At 44.3% G+C, this 22,296-nt stretch overlaps 1 protein-coding gene across 2 annotated transcripts in view; it reads right to left on the bottom strand.

Moving 5' to 3' along the window:
- VCL (vinculin) overlaps window positions 1-1,857 on the bottom strand; it is a 125,867-nt gene extending 124,010 nt beyond the window's left edge. For both annotated transcript variants that reach the window (XM_023204903.1, XM_023204902.1), the window contains exon 1: window positions 1,563-1,857. In XM_023204903.1, the coding sequence (XP_023060671.1) occupies window positions 1,563-1,730 (168 nt within the window). In that variant the 5' untranslated portion in view covers window positions 1,731-1,857. The remainder of the gene's footprint in view (window positions 1-1,562) is intronic.
- Window positions 1,858-22,296: the final 20,439 nt, after the last annotated feature.

Here is a 22,296-nt window from a genome sequence, read left to right as displayed (position 1 = left end):
GAAAAATGGAGGCCTGGAATGCAGCCATGTTAGACAACACTACATAAGAATGTACTCTGGAGTGTTCTGTTCAAATTAGTTATAAAAAGAAGAACAACGTACAAGTAGACATTGTGAATGAATACAGCATTCTTACTGAATGAATAGATTGTTACTAAAGCTATACAGAAGAAAGATCAGGAATTTGGACGGTGGTGTCACCCTGTCTTCCTAGCTATCAGTCTCCTAAATTGCTTGAGACACTCCAGGGACCCCTGAAGACCGAGGAGGACTTTCAGCTGCTAAAGAGCCTCTAAGTGCACTGAAGAGCTCAAATCAGATAAGTAACCCAAGCCCCACCCAGACAGACCCACAGTTGCCTCCCAATTGCCCTGACACACACTATTTACACAGCTCAGTGGGGGAGCAGTATGAACTTTTTCCAAAGTTGTTCCTCACATGCAGGACCAGTCTGAGTCACCCACCCAGGGTGGGAAAGAAAAGTGTGACATTAGCCAGGGGAGTGTTGGGAGACTGGTCTCAGCACCTCTTTTTTCCCATTTCAGACATGGGCTCCTCCTCCTCCAGGAATCACCTCGGTTATGAGTCACAGCTGTGGGTTACAGGGGTCTGCAGAGCCACCAGGAAAGTTGTGGATGGGGAGGGGATGCCCCAGCCTTCTCTCCGGCAGGGGCGGCAGATCCCAGATTCCACAGGCCTCTCCCAACAGCTCCATCTTGCTTCCTGCCAGGAGGAGGGGCCAAGGAGAGCCCCCGAGTCTAGAAAGGCCCCAGTGGGAGGAGGCCGTTTGACAGCAGCTAAAGCCAGGTGGAAATGTCCACAGGAGGGAATGAAAGGAAGGGCAGCAGGGCTGAGCGGAAGGAAAAACAGGGCTTGTGGTCACGAATAACTGCATAAAGGTGTGAGGGTGACAGAGGAGTGAGCGTAAGTAAAATGCCCAGGAGGGAGGAGGAGGCGACGGAGAGTGAGGCAAGTGAATAAAAGGGCGGAATATAGGGAGCTCTGGGGAGCGGGGGTGGGCGAGGCGGATCTCAGGGTGAGGGGCAGAAGTATTAGAAAGGAGGACAACGTGGCTCAAATAAAGATCCCTGGAAGAGAAGGCAAGGGATCCGTGGGAGGGCCCGCTCTCCCTCCCCCACAGCCAGATCGAGGAGGCCTAAAAAGGCGCTGAGAGCGAGGAAGTCAACGTGGGGGCGAAGCCTGCGCGGGGCAGGGACCCTCGGACATCCCAGCAACTCTCATTTATTGGATGCCTGCTGTGGGCCATACGCCGCGCGAGGCACTCCACAAATAATACCTCGCTGGATCTTCACGACAAGCCCGCCAGGCAGCCTTTTCCATGACTGCTCCCATTTTATAGATGAGGACACTGAGGCCAAGAGAGGCTCAAGACTCGCTCAAGGTCACAGGCGGAGAAGAAGCCATTCGAACCCTCGGCGCCTGGCTCCGGAACCCACGCGGAAAGTCACGGCCAGCGAGCCGGCTGCAGGCAGCCGCGACGCGGGCCGGGGCCCCGGAGACACCTCCCGCGCCCGTTCCCGCGCCAGGCCCTGCGCGCTCACCCGGACGAGGTTGCTGACGGCCGCCTGCACGGCAGCCACGGGCGCGGTGAGGTCAGGAATGGCTTTGCCGTCCACCTCGCCCTCCTCGTGCATTATCACCAGGTGGGAGATCTGCTGTGCCACCGGCTCCAGGATGCTCTCGATCGTGCGCGTATGAAACACCGGCATCGCGGCGGCGAGCGGGGCGGCGAACCGCGGGCGACAGAGAAGTAGGATCCACCGGGCCGGGAACCGGCGAAGAGACAGACTCTGAGCAGCGACTAGAGAGTCGGGGCTTCCCTCGGCGTAACCAGCCTCACGGACTCTCCGCCCCCTCTCGTCGCCGCGCCCAATGGCAGCACCGCTCAGACCTGGGCCGCCACTCCTACTGGTCCCTTTTCGAGATGCTCCACCCCAGCCACCGCGCCGCCAAACCCCGCCCCTCCCCCATTCCCAAGGGAGGGGCCTGGGATTGGGGCTGAGCCGCCGGGATTGCTACCGGATTCCCGAGCCCTAACGCCGGGCGCTCCTTATAAGGGCATGGTGGGAGCGGAGCGGACGGCTGGAGCCAGCTGGCCCCGCCCCCGGGCCGCCTCCCGCCTCGGATCCGGGGAGCCCCGCCCCTCTGCAGAATCACCTCAGCTGGGCGGGGTCTCCTCACCTCAGGCGGTGCTTGAGTCTCAGGAGACCAAGGAGTCACCCACGTCCTCTCCTCAACTTTTCCCATCACACGAAACCCTCAAAATACTCCTTCCATTCCCTCCCAGTAATGCATGGGAACGTTTTTAGTGAAAGATTCAAACAGCAGAGGTGCACTGAGAAACAGCAGCGTCCCATTCATGTAAACGCAGGCTCCGCCCCCTGCCCGCCTCAGAGACATTCTGTTTAACAGCTGGGTGTGTAGCCTTCTAGACTTGTCTATAGATTCACCTCTACATATATCTTTTCTAAGTAAATGAGATTAATAAACATTTTCCTGGAACTAGGTATGATTGCCCTTGATGAAAATGCCCTTATCTTTCACTGTTGGTAAAGGGCTACCTCATTTCTTCTTAATGACTGCATGGTATTCCATTGCATGAAATAAAACTATTTACAGAACCAATGTTCCTAGTCATGGACTTGGGTTGGGTTCTGGTTTTCACTATTAAAAAACAATGCTGATCCTGGCCAGCATGGTGAAACCCCGTCTCTACTAAAAAAGAAAAAAAAAAATACAAAAAATTAGCCGGGCATGGTGGCGGGCGCCTGTAGTCCCAGCTACTCCGGAGGCTGAGGTAGGAGAACGGCGTGAACCCGGGAGGCGGGGCTTGCAGTGAGCAAGATCGCGCCACTGCACTCCAGCCTGGGCGATGGAGCCAGACTGTCTAAAAAAAAACTCTGTATTAATTGTACTTGCCCCTGTGCTGTGCATCTGTGTATTTATCTAGGACAAATGCCTACCAGGGAAGTGAAAAATGCAAAAGGGTGTACATTTTATATTTTGATAGGTAAGACCAAATTAGGCCGGGCGCGGTGGCTCAAGCCTGTAATCCCAGCACTTTGGGAGGCGGAGACGGGCGGATCACGAGGTCAGGAGATCGAGACCATCCTGGCTAACACGGTGAAACCCCGTCTCTACTAAAAAATACAAAAACTAGCCGGGCGAGGAGGCGGGCGCCTGTAGTCCCAGCTACTCGGGGAGGCTGAGGCAGGAGAATGGCGTGAACCCGGGAGGCGGAGCTTGCAGTGAGCTGAGATCCGGCCACAGTACTCCATCCCCGTCGACAGAGTGAGACTCTGCCTCAAAAAAAAAAAAAAAAAAAAAAAAAGACCAAATTAACCAGTTCCCTCATGCTTTGTATAAGACATCTTCCAAATTCACTTTTGCCCAAGCTTTCCCATTCTGAGGCAAAACACTTTCAGTAATGCCTCCAACCAAAAGATCCTCACGTCAAATAAAAAGTTTTGTCTCGTCCTACCCCAACCACCAGAGCTGTTTTCTCTGCCCATTGCTCTGTGTTAATAGTATAAATATTTGTGTGATGGGGCCAGGCACAGTGGCTCACGCCTGTAATCCCAGCACTTTGGGAGGCCGAGGCGGACAGATCACCTGATGTCAGGAGTTCAAGACCAGCCTGGCCAACCTGGGGAAACCCCCGTCTCTACTAAAAATACAAAAATTAGCCAGGCGTGGTGGCAGGTACCTGTAATCCCAGCTAATTGGGAGGCTGAGTCAGGAGACTTGCTTGAACCCAGGAGGTGGAGGTTGCAGTAAGCTGATACTACGCCACTGCACTCTAGCCTGAGCAACAGAGTGAGACTCCCTCTCTAAAAAAGAAAAAAGAAAAACTGAGTGATGGAACTATATGATTTTTTTGTTTTAAAAATTATTTTATTTTATTTTTATTTATTATTTATTTTTTGAGACAGGGTGTCACACCAATTGCCCAGGCTGGACTGCAGTGGTGTGATTTAGGCTCACTGCAGCCTCGGCCTCCCCAGGCTCAGGTTATTCTCCCACCTCAGCATCCAAGTAGCTGGGACCACAGGTGCATGCCACCACGCCTGGCTAATTTTTGTGTTTTTGGTACAGACAAGGTTTTGCCATGTTGTCCAGGCTGATGTCAAACTCCTGGACTCAAGAAATCCACTTGCCTTGGCCTCCCAAAGTATATATGGCCTCCCAAAAAGTATATGATTTTTTTAAATCCTCCCCTGTCCCCACTTTGCTGATTGTATATTTATGTGCAGTTTAACCTGTTCTTCTGTCTATGTATTTCCTACAGATTGGCAGGAAGACTCAGAGGATTGATCATGGAATCGTCTTTAATGCCTGACTGGCCATATTAACCTCCCAAAAAGAATACCACTTTGCACATCCAGCCCATTGCTCCCCCACATCCAAAATCATACTCACTTCCATCCCCCTCATTTCCACATTCACTGGCTCCCTCTAAAATCTTTCTTGGTGCCCAGTAGCACGTGTTAACACCAATGCCCTCCACAATCTGGATCCAGACCAACCTTACTGCCTTCAGCTCCCCACCAGACCCACAGACAAGCAGGTTAAACAGCACAAACAGCATAAATTCAGAGCCATCCAGAGCTCAAGCCAGAACCCCAGCTCTACAACTTGATGGGGATATAACTCTGGCAAATGGCTTTTCTTCTCTCTGCTGGAACTTCTTTCTTTATAAAAGTGGGATAATAGCACCCTCATAGAGCTGATGTAAGAATTGGTGAATGAATTTGTAAAGCATCCAGGAGACCTTCAGTAAAAGAAACCATTATCATTATTAGAGTGGTCACAAACTGACATATTCACAGTCTCCAGAAATTCCTGGTAGACTTTCACTTTTGAGCTTTTCTCCACATTTCTTTCCCACCTAGAAAGCTATCTGTGCTTGTCTAACTCAAACCTAGTGCAGTAGACAGAATTCTAAGATGTCCCCCGGGATTTCTCACTCCGAGTATACACACTCTCTGTAATCCCCAGGCTGTGACTATAACGAATTTTACTTTCATAATCAGATTACATTATATAGCACAGTTGGTCTTAAAATAGGGGGATTATCAAAGTGGGCTTGACCTAATCACATGAGCTCTTTTAAAGCAGAGAGTTTTCTCCAGCCAGTTACAACAAATGAACTCAAAAGCACAAGAGGATTTGATGAGCTGTTGCTAGATTAAAAACATGGGAGGCCATGGGTCAAGGAATGTGGGCAGCCTCTAGGAGCTGAGAGTGGCCCCTGACTGACAGCCAGCAAGGAAACAGGGAACTTGGTCCCACAGTTACAAGAAACTGAACTCTACCAACAAGAAGAATGATCTTGGAAAACAGATTTTTCCTCCAGCTGAGAGCTCCAACCTTGATTTCAGTCCAGTAGACACCTTTATTTCAGCTTTGCGACACTGAGCAGAGAACCCAGTCACACCATGTAGGACTTCCGACCGACACAGTTGTGAGATAATAAATGAGTTGTGGCTAGGCACCGTGGCTCACGCCTGTAATTCCAGCACTTCGGGAGGCTAAGGCGGGCAGATCACGAGGTCAAAAGGTCGAAACCATCTGGCCAACATGGTGAAACCCCATCTCTACTAGAAATACAAAAATTAGCTGGGCATGTTAGTGCGTGCCTGTAGTCCTAGCTACTCGGAGGCTGAGGCAGAAGAATCGCTTGAACCCAGGAGGCAGAGATTGCAGTGAGCTGAGATCATGCCACTGCACTCCAGCCTGGCGACAGAGCGAGACTCTGTCTCAAAAAATATTAACAATAAAATAAAATACATGAGTGTTGTTTTAAGCCTCTAGGTTTGTGGAGATTTGTTCATAGCAATAGATCTCTAATATACCTACCTTGAAGGTCCACTTTCAGTTATTTCTTTATGATTTCTCACACCAAGGACCTGGCATGAGCTGTTTTGTAGTAACCCTTTTAATTGTCCTTTTCTGACATGATCAGTTTACATTTCTCTCCTATGACACAGGCTGCTAGATGTCCTCCAATATATCTGTTCTGCTCTTCCTCTACAGTAATAGAACCCCAGATGTATGTGAGCACTTAGCCATATGATTCTCATTTGACACTTGAAAAATTACAAATCTGGTTTCTAATGTCTAAAGTGGGGATAATAAAGTTTTCAGTCTCACTAAACATAGCACAGATTATTAAGGACTGAAATGTTACCATAGAAAGAGAGAGGTCAGTACATTGCATGGGCTAGACTAAGGAATCATCATGAAACTAAGTTGCAAATATGTGGCAAAGATTGTGTGATGCTCAGATTCCAAGCAGGAGGTGATCCCTATGGGCCTAAGGGTAAAAAAGAGTCTATGGGACAGTGGAACTAAATCTGCCCTCAAAGGAAGAATAATGTTTGGTTAGGCAGGCAAGAGGGCAAACATTTCAGAATGAACAAGGCAGGAGGTGGGCGAATGTTCCAGATCAGTGATTAGTCAGACTGAAGTGAATGTTCATGCAACTCAAAGATAAGGAAGAAAAGGGAAATTGCTACAGGATTATAAGCTACAGAGGTAAAGGACTGTCTGACATTTGCTCTTGATTGTGGCTAGCTCAACATTACTCTTTACCATGTAATTAGTTTAGAGACCACTAATGATAGGGAACATTGTAAGATATGTAAAAAAAAAATTCATGTTTCTTTTTTTCTTTTTTTGAGACAAGGTCTAGCTCTGTCACCTAGGCTGGAGTAAACAATGGTGTGACCACAGCTCATTGCAGCCTTGACCTCCTGGGCTTAAGCAATCCTCCCACCTCAGCCTCCCGAGTAGCTGGGACTACAGGTGTGGGCTGCCATCACACCCAGCTAATTTTTTTTTTTTAATAGACACAAGGGTTCCCTATGTTGCCCAGGCTGGTCTCAAACTCCTGGGCTCAAGCAGTGCTTCCATCTCAGCCTCCTAAAGTGTTGGGATTATAGGTGTGAGCCTCCCAATTTAGCATTTCTAAATTAGAAATCATTGGGGAAGGCCGGGCGCGGTGGCTCAAGCCTGTAATCCCAGCATTTTGGGAGGCCGAGGTGGGCAGATCAAGAGGTCAGGAGATCGAGCCATCCTGGCTTACACAGTGAAACCCTGTCTCTGCTAAAAAATACAAAAAATTAGCCAGGCGTGGTGGTGGGTGCCTGTAGTCCCAGCTACTCAGGAGGCTGAGGCAGGAGAATTGCGTGAATCCAGGAGGCGGAGCTTGCAGTGAGCCCAGATGGTGCCACTGCACTCCAGCCTGGGTGACAGAGCAAGACTCCGTCTCAAAAAAAAAAAAAAAAAAAAATCACTGGGGAAGAATTTTTGATGACAGCAACTCTATTACACATGGCTTCAATGACTTGGGTAACTTTCTATTGTTTTAGTCTGTAGCAATTCTCTGAGGTAGGTAGAAAACAAGAAGTACAGCTCTTTCATTTACAGAGTGGGAAATTGAGACACAGTAGCCACTGTCAGTTGTAAGTACAATTTGTGAATTTTCTCTTTCTTTGAAGCAGAGTCTTGCTCTGTCACCTAGACTGGAATGCAATGACATGATCTCGGCTCACTGCAACCTCTGCCTCCCAGGTTCAAGAGATTCTCGTGACTCACCTCTCGAGTAGCTGGGATTACAGGCACCCACCATCATGTCTGGCTAATTTTTGTATTTTTGTAGAGACAGGGTTTCACCATGTTGGCCAGGCTGGTCTTGAACTTCTGACCTCAGGTGATCCGCCCACCTCAGCCTCCCAAAGTGCTGGGATTACAGGTGTGAGCCACTGGGCCCAGTCCAATTTATGAAAATTTTAATCCAGGATAGAGCTGATTATAAAACCTGAGACTTCTATATTTAGTTAGGATTCTCAGTGTCCCTCCAGGTTTTGGGGCTCTCCTCCTGCCTCGTTTTTGGACTGCTGAGTATCGATTATATGGCTAGATTTACTTACATCTTTCCATACACTCCAATACACTTTGTGCCCACACGAGTGAACCTGTAACACACACACACACACACACATACACTGCATTCTCCAGCTCATTAGAGATGAACCTTCTCTATCTAGACCACTACGGCAGCCTCTTCCCCATGTGAACCACACAGCGGCTTCATTAGTAGCTCTTCCTTCCTTTCTCCAAATACTGACGTGTACACCACACCCCACCCTCCACCTCCACCCAAAACCACAACCATTTCCCCCATCACTTTGAATTGTGGTTCTTCTCTTTTCTTGACCAATTTTTTAAAATTCAACGTGGATTTAAGTAATGTTCAACTTCATACATTTTCCAATTTTTTTAATTATACACTTTTTTATTGTACTTTAATCTGTGTTGTGTGAGAAAGTTACAAATAAGACTATTAACATTATGTAAAATTCCAACTCCTAGAGGTGGCTACTATTACCATTTTAATGTATTCTCTTTCAGCCTTTTTTCTATTCATCTGTATTTTGTGTGTGTGTTCAACTTTTTTCCCATGTGATATTTATTGAGATCATTCACATACCATAAAATTCACCCCTTAGAAGTATAGTGTTCAATTTTTATTCTTGCTATTTTCACCTAAATATATCAAGAGCATATCCTGTAATTGCAGCTACTTGGGAGGTTGAGGCAGGAGGATTGCATGGTAGTCACAGTTCTCCAGAGAAACAGAACCAACTGGAGATTACATCTATCCTATTGAATTGTGCGTGTGTGTCTGTGTGTCTCTGTGTGTGTGTGTGTGTGTGTGTATGTATGTAAAATAAGGAATTGGTGTACACAATTATGGAGGAAAGCAAGCCCTAGACCTGCAAGGTAAGTTGGCAAGGTGGAGACCCAGTAGAACAGAGATTTAGCTCCAGTCTGAAGGCTAGCAGTGTCAAGAATAAAGGAAAGCTACTGTTTCAGTTCAAGTCTGAAGGCAGAGAAAAAACCCAATTCAAACATACACAATCAGGCAGGAAAGAATTATCTTACTTGGAGGAAGTTCACTCTTTTCCTTATATTCAGGCTTTTTAAATTATTCAGTGAGGCCCAACTACACTAAGGAGCGAGGACCATCTTATTTACTCAGTCTATCAACCTAATAATTAGTCTTGTTCAAGAACACCCTCACAGAAACACCCAGAATAATATTTGACCAAATATGTGGGCACCCCATAGCCCAGTTAACACAAAATTAACCAGCACGCTGAGCAAATAAATCCCCCTATTTTTTTTTTTTTTTTGAGACGGAGTCTCGCTCTGTCGCCCAGGCTGGAGTGCAGTGGCCAGATCTCAGCTCACTGCAAGCTCTGCCTCCCGGGTTCACGCCATTCTCCTGCCTCAGCCTCCCGAGTAGCTGGGACTACAGGCGCCCGCCAACACGCCCGGCTAATTTTTTGTATTTTAGTAGAGACAGGGTTTCACCGTGTTAGCCAGGATGGTCTCGATCTCCTGACCTCGTGATCCGCCCGTCTCGGCCTCCCAAAGTGCTGGGATTACAGGCTTGAGCCACCGCGCCCGGCCCTAAATCCCCCTATTTTTTAGTCCAGTTTGGCTTGGGTTTTCCTTCACTTGCTGGCCAAAGAGGCATAATTATGTTGATAAAATTGTGTATGATATTTATGATAATACAATTATATATTGCTTATGTATGACAAAATATAAATCAATATTTCCTGCTTTAGAAAAAAATGATAACTTTAAAACATATTGATTAAATTATTTGAAAATAATAAACTCATCACATTTTAACATAACATTTTGTTTTGAGATGGAGTTTCGCTCGTTGCCCAGGCTGGAGTGCAATGGCACAATCTTGGCTCACCCAAACCTCCGCCTCCTGGGTTCAAGCGATTCTCCTGCCTCGGCCTCCCAGAGCGCTGGGATTACAGGCCTGACCCACCACGCCCAGTTTTTATTTGTTTGTTTGTTTGTTTGTTTGTATGTTTTTTGAGAGGGAGTCTCGCTCTGTCACCCAGGCAGATCTCAGCTCACTGCAAGCTCCACCTCCTGAGTTCACACCCTTCTCCTGCATCAGCCTCCCGAGTAGATAGGACCACAGGCGCCCACCACCACGTCCAGCTAATTTTTTGTATTTTTAGTAGAGAAGGGGTTTCACTGTGTTAGCCAGGATGGTCTCGATCTTGTGACCTCGTGATACTCCCGCATCAGCCTCCCAAAGTGCTGGGATTACAGGTGTGATAACATAACATGTTTTTATAAAAATAATGTGAACCCAGCTAGGCGCGGTGGCTCACACATGTAATCCCAGCATTTTGGGAGGCTGAGGCCGGCAGATCACCTGAGGTCAGGAGTTTGAGACCAGCCTGACCAACATGGAGAAACACCATCTACTGAAAATACAAAATACAAAATTAGCCAGGCGTAGTAGCGCATGCCTGTACGTGTATGCAAGCTACGTGGGAGGCTGAGGCAGGACAATCGCTAGAACCCAGGAGGCGGAAGTTGCGGTGAGCCAAGATCGAGCCATTGCACTCCAGCCTGGGCAACAAGAACAAAACTCTGTCTCAAAGGAAAAAGAAAAACAAAAAGAAAGAAAGAAAAAAGAAGATAATGTGAACCCTGTAAAACTGTCTCAGAGACCCTGAGTGTGGCCTAGACCACACTCTGAAAGCCACAGTTAGATGCTGATGAGTTCCTTGCCCTTATCATACTTATCATTTTTAGCAATCATCTCTTATTTTTTGACTTCCCAGAATCACACCTATCTTTGTGTAGTGACAAAAGTCTTCTTTCTTAAAAAGAATCTATTTCAGTTGGTTCAGATGAGGCTGACTACAACCCTTTTCCAACTCAGTAGTAAGCACGTGACCCATGATTGGCCAGTTTTTTCTGGAATTTTTATGCCAGGCTATTAGCAAATTCTCTCTCAGGAGCACGTGCTCTTGCTCTTGCTCTCTGCCTCCCACCACCACCCAACAGGGTTGTGAATCTTGGGCCAACAATGGCTTTCTTGCCCATTAAGTAGAGAGAGAACCTTCTAAGAAACAGGAAGATCCAATCCTTAGAGACGTAATTTGAGTCACTGGAGCATGCCATGACTGAAAAATCTGTCCTTCTTCTTAGTTGTGTGAGCCAGTTTGCTCAAGTTGGGTTTCTGTCACTAGCAACTGAATGAGCTCTGATTAATACACATCACTAACATTTGCACGCCATTTGTAACCTTCAAAACATTAAGAGTAACATGTGGCCGGGCACAGGGGCTCACACCTATAATCCCTTCACTTTGGGAGGCCGAAGCAGGTGGATCACCTCAGGTCAGGAGTTCAAGACCAGCCTGGCCAACATGGTGAAACCCTGTCTCTACTAAAAAATATAAACGTTAGCCGGGCATGGTGGCAAGCACCTGTAGTCCCAGCTACTCTGGAGGCTGAGGCAGGAGAATCGCTTGAACCCGGTAGGTGGAGGTTGCAGTGAGCCGAGATCATGCCACTGCACTCCAGTCTGGAGGTGCACATGGAGACTGTGTCTCAAAAAAAAACAAAAACAAAAACAAAAACAACAACAACTTTTAGGCCTTGCCTGGAATAGTCTTATTTAAAGTGACCTTGGTGAGGACAAAGAATCTGTATTATTAATAAAGTTCCTTCATGAACCTGATGAAATCAATCCACGATCTGGCATTTGATAAACACTAACTTAGGAAGTTACTAACTCCATCTCCAAGAACAATTCTTTTTATTCTTTTTTTTTTTTTTTTTTTTTTTTTTGAGACAGAGTCTCGCTCTGTTGCCCAGACTGGAGTGCAATGGAGCAATGTCGGCTCACTGCAAGCTCCGCCTCCCGGGTTTACACCATTCTCCTGCCTCAGCCTCCCGAGTAACTGGGACTACAGGTGCCCCCCACCATGCCCAGCTATTTTTTTGTATTTTTGTGTATTGTTAGTAGAGATGGGCTTTCACCATGTTGGCCAGGATGGTCTCAATCTCCTGACCTCGTCATCTACCTGCCTCAGCCTCCCAAAGTGCTAGGATTATAGGCATGAGCCACCGTGCCCAGCTGCAAGAACAATTCTTGATACTGTGTGGATTTCTGTGCCTCTATTTTTAAAATTCTCTTGTAATTCTAGGTACTCCACAGGCTGAAGCACGGGAATTGCTTGACCCTGGGAGGCGTAGGTTTCAGTGAGCCGAGATCTTACCACTACACTACAGCCTGGGCAACACAGCCAGACTCTGTCTAGAAAAAACATCCAAAAAACAAAAAAACAATCCTTGGCTGGCACAGGAATTCCAAGATTTTCCGAAATTTACTTGAGAGAAATCCTGAGGTTTGTGAATTTGGTAAAACATTCCCACAACGCATAGTACCCATTTATCTCCCATCAGCTTTCATCCTATATTATTTAGGAGTTTCTCACTATCATCTTCAACTTTCTATCTTGTCCACAGCTTTGCCAACCAAACCGTTAACTGTATGTATCTCATAGTCTGACTCTTGACTCTACAGAGCATCTAGCAACTCAGCATTTCGCCAGCCATAACAGACATCATTCAAAGGTGCTAACTACTACTAATGAGGGCATCAAGTTGAATATCACTATCTTGATCACCAAAGAAAAACCTATGGAAAAAATATTGGAAATCAAGTGGCAAAGTAAATGTGATTTTTCAGATTATATGATTGTATAACAAGAAAACTTAAGATACTCTACCAAAAATAAAGCCTTATTTATAATTAATAAGATAATTTATCTTATGGCAAATTTTAAAATAGCTTTTCTTTAAATCAGAAATAACTTCCTGGAAAGGGGAATGGAAAAAATCCATTTCAGTTATCAATAAACTGTGAATACCAACAAATAAACTTATTTTATTGTTATTTTTTGAGACAGGGTCTCACTCTGTCACCCAGGCTGGAGTGCAGAGGCACAGTAACGGCTCACTGCAGCCTCGCCCTCCTAGGCTCAGATGATCCTCCTGCCTCAGTCTCCCAAGTATCTGGGACCACAGGTGTGCACCACCACACCTGGCTAATTTTTTATTTTTATTTTCATAGAGACCTTCCTGTGCTACTGAGGTTAGTCTCAAACTCCTGGGCTCAAGCGATCCTCCCACCTCAGCCTGTCAAAGTCCTGGGATTGTAGGCATGAGCCACCATGCCTGGCCCAAATAAATTTAATAAGATAGGTACATATCGGCTGGGCACAGTGGCTCACGCCTGTAATCCCAGCACTTTGGGAGACTGAGGTGAGCAGATCACCTGAAATCAGGAGTTCGAGACCAGCCTAGCTAACAAAGTAGAACCCCGTCTCTACTAAAAAAAAAAAAATACAAAAATTAGCTGGGCGTGGTGGCACACTCCTGTAATCCCAGCTACTTGGGAGGCTGAGGCAAGATAATTGCTTGAGACCGAAAGGCGGAGGTTGCAGTGAGCCAAGAATACACCACTACACTCCAGCCTGGGTAACAGAACGGGACTCTGTCTCCAAAAAAAAAAAAGGGGCTGGGTGCGGTGGCTAACGCCTGTAATCTCAACACTTCGGGAAGCCAAGGCAGGAGGATTACCTGACGTCAGGAGTTTGAGGCCAGCCTGGCCAACTTGGTGAAACCCTGTCTCTACTAAAAATACAAAAATTTGGGCCGGGCACGGTGGCTCACGCCTGTAATCCCAGCACTTTGGGAGGCCAAGGCGGGTGGATCACAAGGTCAGGAGATCAAGACCATCCTAGCTAACACGGTGGAACCCCATCTCTACTAAAAATTAGCAGGGCGTGGTGGCGGGCGCCTGTAGTCCCAGCTTCTCAGGAGGCTGAGGCAGGAGAATGGTGTGAACCCGGGAGGCGGAGCTTGCAGTGAGTCGAGATAGCGCCACTGCACTCCAGCCTGGGTGTCATAGTTTGCCATAAGATAAATTATCTTATTAATTATAAATAAGGTTTTATTTTTGGTAGAGTATCTTAAGTTTTCTTATTATACAATTATATAATCTGAAAAATCACATTTACTTTGCCACTTGATTTCCAATATTTTTTCCATATGTTTTGTTTTCTTATTGCATTAACCACAACCTTTAATGTCAAATACAGTGATGATTATAGTCATCTCCTTTTTTACAGATGATTTTAGTATATCACCATTTAAAATAATTTTATTCTTCATAAAGATTACATTTTAGTCAAAATATATATGAGCTACCTAAATGATTGCAAAGATGGCATATATCCATTAAGAATGTTTTTAGCTGCAAGCCAGGTGTAGTGGCTCATGCCTGTAATTTCAGCACTTTGGGAGGCCAAGGCGGGCAGATCACCTGAGGTCAGGAGTTCAAGACCAGCCTGACTAATATGATGAAACCCCATCTCTACTAAAAATACAAAAATTAGCCTGGTATGGTGGTGGGCACCTGCAACCCCAGCTACTCAGGAGGCTAAGACAGGAGAATCACTTGAGCCCGGGAGGCAGAAGTTGCAGTGAGCCAAAGTTGCACCATTGCACTCCAGCCTAGGCGACAGAGCAAAACTCTGTCTCAAAAGAAAGAGAGAAAATAATAAAAGAAATCATTGGATAACATCATTTTGGCCAGGCGTGATCGCTCATGCCTGTAATCCCAGCACTTTGGGGGGCTGAAGCGGGTGGATCATGAGGTCAAGGGTTCAAGACCAGCCTGGCCAAGATGGTGAAACTCCATCTCTACTAAAAATACAAACATTAGCTAGGCATGGTGGTGGATGCCTATAGTCCCAGCTACTCGGAAGGCTGAGGCAGGGAATTGCTTGAACCCAGGAGGCAGAGGTTGCAGTGAGCCATGATTGTGCCACTGCACTCCAGCCTGGATGACAGAGCGAGCCTCTGTCTCAAAAAAAAACAAAAAAAGGAAAAAAGAAAAAAAATTAGCTGGATGTGATGGTGTGCACCTGTAGTTTCAGCTACTTGGAGGCTGAGGCAGGAAAATTGCTGGAACCCAGGAGGTGGAGGTTACAGTGAGCTGAGATCACGTCATTGCAGTCTAGCCTGGGTGACAGAGCAAGACTCTGTCTCAAAAAAAAGAATGTTTTTAGCTGCAAATAGCAGATAATCTAATTAAAACTGGCATAATCAAATAGGAATTTGACTTCCAATCTTGACCAAGACAGACTAACAGAAACTAGATTTACCCTCTTGTCTAAAAACTTTTAAAAAGGCAAATACACCAACAAACATTGATCAACAGGCAGTGCATGATGTTGATCCCTGAGGAGAGGAAAACTAGTGAAGTAAGCATTCAATTTGCCCTGACTTAACATCAGCTCAGAGAAGAGGAACCCAGAGTCCACAGTCTTCCTGAGCTGACGAGGTGTTGCTAAAAGTACTAAGCATTCAACAAGAGCATAATTCACAGTAAAGAGTACCAGAAGGAGGGAGCGCTGTACATGAAGAGTGCTCTGAAGATTTTCAGAGGATCACACTGGGTTTTCAACTGACCACTCTTTAGAATATGCATGTGAGAAAACTACCCAAGACTAGGAAAAGAACCATGTGAAAGGAGCAGGTGGAATAACTCACAGAGAGGAAATATTTCATGTTCTCTAGAGCTAGAATGGAAAAAACTTTTACTACATGGGGGATCAAGCAGCATATTTGTATCAGTGATAGTTTTCTAGAGAAGCAGAACAAATAGGAGATAGATAGATAGATAGATAGATAGATAGATAGATAGATAGATAGACAGATAATTATTATATAGGTATGTATCTGTACACATATATAGAGAGAGGTTTATTATGAGAATTGGCTTACATAATTATAAAAGCCAAGAAGGTAAGAGTAACAGCAGACTTCTCATGGGAAACAATGAAACCAAGAAGTCAGTGGAGTGATGTCTTTAAAGGACAGGCATGCATCACTTAACAATGGGGACATGTTTTGATAAATACTTTGTAAGGCAATTTCTTCATTGTGCAATCATTATAAAACGTACTTACACAAATCTGGATGGTATAGCCTACTACACATCTAGGCCTTATGGTATGGCCATTGCTCCTAGGCTACAAACTGTATAGCATGTTACTGTACTGAATACTGTAGGCAAGTATAAGACAATGATAAATATTTGTATATCTAAGCATATCTAAACATAGAAAAGGTACAGTGAAAATATTGTATTGTAATCTTACACGACCACCGTTGTATATGTGGTTTGTCATTGACTGAAATGTTGTCTTGCAGTGCATGATTGTACTCAAAGAAAAAACAAAAACAAAACAAAGCTGCTAACCTAGAATTCTGTGCACATTTTACCTTTCAAAAATGAAGGTATCAACACCTTTGAAAAAGAAGGGGGAAAAAATGAAGGCAAAGAAAACTTTTTCAGACATAGAAAGCTGAAAAACTTTGTAACTAGTATGCATGCATTATAAGTAATGTTAAAGGAAATCTTTCAGTCAGAAGGAAAATCACATCTACACAAAGGAATGAACTGTACTGTAAATGGGAAATATGCATGAAAGTATAAATAAATAAGGATTTATTGTCCTCACATAGGAGAAAGGTTGGAGACTGACAATGGGTGACTTTAATTCAACTGATTGGTCTTCAAGGATTCTAGCTCTTTTTAATCTTCATTCTGCCCAATTGGGCTTTTCAATGGCATGTGTGTTGCTTCAAAGAGGCCTTATCTTAAAATTGTTCTATTCACTGGCCAGTGAGGTATAGGTATAACTATAATATTTGCATAAATATTACTGAGCAAATGGGTCTAGAAAGCAAGTTCAAATGCTGTGGAAAGAAAAAGCAAGAGGATATTATCATGAAATTTGGAGCTAAAGAAAAAATACTCACAAGCTTAAACAAATTATAGTTATTAGCCCAACAAACTGAGGCATAGAAAAGGCCAAAGGTAAACAATTCTAGATTGATGCCTTGCAAAGCCAAAGCAGGAGGATCATTTGAGGCCAGGAGTTCGAGAACAACCTAGATAACATAGTTAGACCCCATCAGTACAAACCAGTTTAAAAATTAGCCAGGTGTGGTGGTGCATGCCTGTAGTCCTAGCTACTAAGGAGGCTAAGGCAGTAGGACAGACATCCTCTCGTACTTCATATGACTTTGTAGGGCTCCTAACTACAGGTGTCTATTTTCTCTAACCACCTCCCCTGCAACATTATCAAAGTGGAATGAATATGACCCAGGATTAGCCAATCATAGTATCTTACCTCCTTGGTAACAGTCAACCATTCAAGAATAGACTCTAGAAGAGCCCATCAGAATCCTTCCCTGAAATTAATATACGGGTATTAAGAAAGAATAATTCTTGGGCCGGGCGGGGTGGCTCAAGCCTGTAATCCTAGCACTTTGGGAGGCCGAGACGGGCGGATCACGAGGTCAGGAGATCGAGACCATCCTGGCTAACATGGTGAAACCCCGTCTCTACTAAAAATACAAAAACTAGCCGGGCGAGGTGGCGGGCGCCTGTAGGCCCAGCTACTCGGGAGGCTGAGGCAGGAGAATGGTGTAAACTCGGGAGGCAGAGCTTGCAGTGAGCTGAGATCCAGCCACTGCACTCCAGTCCGGGCTACAGAGCAAGACTCCACCTCAAAAAAAAAAAAAGAAAGAAAGAAAGAAAGAATAATTCTCTATTGGAGTTACTAACCTTGAAAGATGTGAAATTGGAACTGTTGGAGCCACTTTCTCCAGAAGTCTGGAGTAAGAAAAAAATGAGACCAAACGACTGTGAGAAGCAGGGCACAGAGATTGGGAGAGAGGGATAGATTTGAACCATTGTTTGAGCTCCTGAGTCCAATTATGCTCAAAGTCAGAGACTGCCCTGAACCACCCAAATACAGATACCAATAAATTCCCTTTGGCTTTAATTAGGTTTAGTTAGGATTCCCTCATTTGCAGTCTAAAGAGCTCTGGTTAATGCATGTTGCTATTTCCCAGTCTTGGCTATGTTCCTCCCCTGAGTATCTAGAACTGGGCATGGTGGCAGGTACCTGTAGTCCCAGCTACTTGGGAAGCTGAGGTGGGAGGATTGCTTGAGCCTAGGAGTTTGAAACCATCCTGGGCAATATAGTGAGACCCTATCTCTAAAAATAAATAAATAAATAATAAATAAAAATTAGGAGGAGGAGGAAAAGGAAAAAAAACTTTTAATTTAATTTTTAAAAAGAAGAAGAAAAAGAAAACCCAGAGTATACTAGATGGTTTGTACCAGCTTAGGAAGAAGAAAAAGGCATTAAAATCACCCAAGAAAGAGGGATATTGCTTTCTTTTACCCATCACACCAACACACCCCCTCTAGCATCAGGTACGCATCTAGTGTTTGTATTCGGGAACTCATTTTGAGGATAGCACAGCACTGTAATTTGGGATACTATGATAAATACATTATACAATTTTCTAATTTTCTAAATAACAGTAGACTTTTGATGTGTATCCAAATCTTCAGTTCTTAGTAGGGAGGAACTGCTTGTAACTTCTAAATAACACTTTTTATTCTGCTTTTAAAATCTCAAGGTCCACTGTCTATCAGAAACAATCCATTGCACATACATGGTCTCATTTAATCCTAAAAACAATTATGTCTTTCATTAATCTCCATTTTCCAAAAGGAAACTGTATTTCAGAGAAATTAGGGAATTTGCCCAAGGTTGCTGCCCTAAGTGTTAGACACAGAAATTAAAACCAGCTCAAAGGAGTTTTTGTTTTCCTTCCGGTATGTGATCTATACGAAACTTGCTTTTTTAAAAAAGCTTTTATTTTTATTTTATTACATCTTCTAAATACATTTCTAATTGGAGTGCTTTAGAACCCCATGATCTAATAATTTTTAATGGGAGTTAATGACAGACCATAAACCACCTAGCAATATTCCTAAAATGTGATTTATTCTTCTAAGTAAGGGGGACCTTTGCATTACACTATGTGTGCTCAGGAATGATTGCTCCAAAAATTAGAGTGGATTTATAAATAAAGTCACCCTGGAGCATGGTATTTTATAGAATGACAGAGAATCTTGGAAAGTGGGCGAGAAATAATTAGTGTTCCCTGTAGTCTTGTTGTGAAGCAAGTATTTTACCTGGGCAACCAAAATGTCTGGCTTCAGCCTAATACTGCAAATTTCAGTCATATTTTCATTAATACTAAAACAATGACTCAATACTCATTCGTCTAATTGCCAAAAGTCACCACTCAGTGTAACCTGCTGGGAGAGGCTGTCTATTGAGGGGTCAGGAATAAATCTGTAAGACTCTGCCGCTCTGGCCTCCTCTCTTTGTGGACTCGCTCAGTGACCCTCATGAGATGACCACTGCAGGGGACCCCACTGTTTCCCACTGGTTCTCTCCATGGTTACCCACACTCTGGTGTCAGTAAATGGTGTGTTGCTCTCCCCGTAGCTACTCTATCCCACATGTGGCAGTCTTAGTCAGAAATAAGATGACTTTAAACAAAAAGCCAAGTATTGCACAGAAAGAAGAGTATCTCACACCATTCAAGGAGTTGCAGCTCAGCCTCGTAAGAGTCAGAACAAAAAGAATTAGGAAGTGGTCAAGTGCTAAGGCATATACCTTCTATTTCAGCATCTTCTGCTGGGGCCTCTTGCTCTCATGGACACCTGCTTCATTCCCTGTCTCTATAGAGTCTAACTGTCTTTATTTTTTCATCCATAGCATGAAAAATGACTAGCTTGGTCTGTCTTGGTTCCCTCCCCATTTTCTCTCACAGGCATATTCCCTAATACATTCCTTGTACTTTTAATACCATCTTGATTCTGTCTTTTAAGAGGACTCAGACTAACACATACAGCATCAATACATTCTGGATTATTTAGTCTTTTTAAAAAAAAAAATACCACACGAAGGGAATAGCCCAGAGCAGTCACTGTGTACAGCCTCCCTCCACCATGAAGTGAAATTCATGCCTGTGGCCCCTCTTACAGTCCTCAGGGTTCCTTCATAAATAATAGGGGGAAAAAAACTCTCCAAGAAGAAGCAACAATGTAGGGGCACAAACACAGCCTAAATTCATAGAGGAAAGAACAGATTCCCCTTCAAAGTTGTGAAAAGATACACCCAATTTATATGATCAAACACGTAATTTCTTGACCTAAAACAACTGTATTTGAGTTATCTTATTGTATTCAATTTTCTCTCAGGAACAATGGGTGGACACTTCATGTATATTTGCATAATTTAAACACAAAGTGGTGGTTCTCCCAGAACAGAGAACAGTGGACTTTTGATGTGTATCCAAATCTTCACTTCTTAGTAGGGAGGAACTGCTTGTAACTTCTAAATAACACTTTTTATTCTGCTTTTAAAATCTCAAGGTCCACTGTCTATCAAAAACAATCCATTGCACATACATGGTCTCATTTAATCCTAAAAACAATTATGTCTTTCATTAATCTCCATTTTCCAAAAGGAAACTGTATTTCAGAGAAACGAGGAAATTTGCCCAAGGTTGCTACCCTAAGTATTAGACACAGAAATTAAAACCAGCTCATTCCAACTCGCAATCACATCTTTCCACTGCTGTCAGAGATGCTGCTAGAAATCTAGTTTACTAAGCTTTAAGTAAATGATAATACACAGAGCATCTAAACAAACTTGCTTCTACTTTCTTTTTTCCCTTTTTTTTTTTTTTTTTTAGACGAAGTCTCGCTCTGTCACCCAGGCTGGAGTGCAGTGGCATGATCATGGCTCACTGCAAGTTCTGCCTTCCCCAGTTCATGCCATTCTCCTGCCTCAGCCTCCCAAGTAGCTGGGACTACAGGTGCCCACCACCACGCCCAGCTAATTTTTTTGTATTTTTAGTAGAAACAGGGTTTCACCATGTTGGCCAGGCTGGTCTTGAACTCCTGACCTCGTGATCCACCTGCCTTGGTCTCCCAAAGTGCTGGGATTACAGACGTGAGCCACCGCGCCTGGCCTACTTTCTATTACTTAAGAATGAATGGGCCGGGTGTGGTGGCTCATGCCTGTAATCCCAGCACTTTCAGAGGCCAAGGCAGGTGGATCATGAGGTCAGAAGTTCAAGACCAGCCTGGCCAACATGGAGAAACCCCGTCTCTCCTAAAAATACAAAAATTAGCCAGTGTGGTGGCAGATACCTGTAATCCCAGCTACTCGGGAGGCTGAGGCAGGAAAATTGCTTGAACCAGAGGCAGAGGTTGCAGTGAGCCAAGATCATGCCACTGCACTGCAGCCTGGGTGACAGAGCGAGACTCCATCTCAAAAAAAAAAAGAATGAATGGTCTACGAACAACTTTGTCAAAATAGTTGAATACACATAAATGTTTGCCAACATATATGCATATATTGCTTAAGTTTCTGACACATTGAAGTGGGAAAAAGCCCCTTTTTTCCCTCTTCCCCATCATTGGTGCTGAGCTTTCACTTGGTGCCCAGTGAGGGATGGAGGTCAGCATTTCCAGGATGAAGCAAATAAATGAATACATGTTTCTCACTGTCAAAGAAAGGAGGTACAAATATGGAAACTGGGAAACCTAGAATATATCCTCTAGTGTTACATAGGGATTAGAGGTATCAGTATCAGAGTCTGATTAGATAGACAACAAATATAGGTGTGTGTGTGTGTGTGTGCACATGCTAGCTCTGTCCACTGAGATGGCATAGAAGCAATGACATTCTGATAACAACAAACATATTAAGATCTTGGTTTCTAAATACCATTATCTGCTAAAAGGAACCAGGGCTCCTCAAAGAAATGGCTGACTCCAGGGCTGAAGTAAGGAGGATACAAGGATGGGCTTGGAACATTTTATGACACCAGAAAGTAAAGAAATGCTCAAGGAATGAAGGGCACATATCTATGAGATAGTAACCAGCTTAAAAGGACTCCCACTAGCCAAGTCTGGGACAATTTCAATATCAAGATAAATAATAATAATAACAGATTGTAACTCTGTGAATAAAAAAGGATTCTTGAGTCCATACTGATATCAATAATTAATAGGAGAGAAAGGAAACTCTATCCCACCTAATAAATCTAGAAGGAATAAGATAGAAAATTCCCATTTGATAATCATCAGAGTAATAATATTCAGGTTAGAATCATTAATCAATGCTAAAACTGGTGAACGTTTGATGAGAAACAAGATTTACATGATTGCACTCAAAGATTCTTGCCACAAAATAATTACTAATTACTTAAAAATGGAGAACCAGGGCCGGGCGCGGTGGCTCAAGCCTGTAATCCCAGCACTTTGGGAGGCCGAGACGGGCGGATCACGAGGTCAGGAGGTCGAGACCATCCTGGCTAACACGGTGAAACCCCATCTCTACTAAAAAATACAAAAAACTAGCTGGGCGAGGCGGCGGGCGCCTGTAGTCCCAGCTACTCGGGAGGCTGAGGC

This window comes from Piliocolobus tephrosceles, chromosome 9 (genome assembly GCF_002776525.5).
Source record: "Piliocolobus tephrosceles isolate RC106 chromosome 9, ASM277652v3, whole genome shotgun sequence".
NCBI lineage: Eukaryota > Metazoa > Chordata > Mammalia > Primates > Cercopithecidae > Piliocolobus > Piliocolobus tephrosceles.
This window is presented reverse-complemented; position numbering and strand designations above follow the sequence as displayed.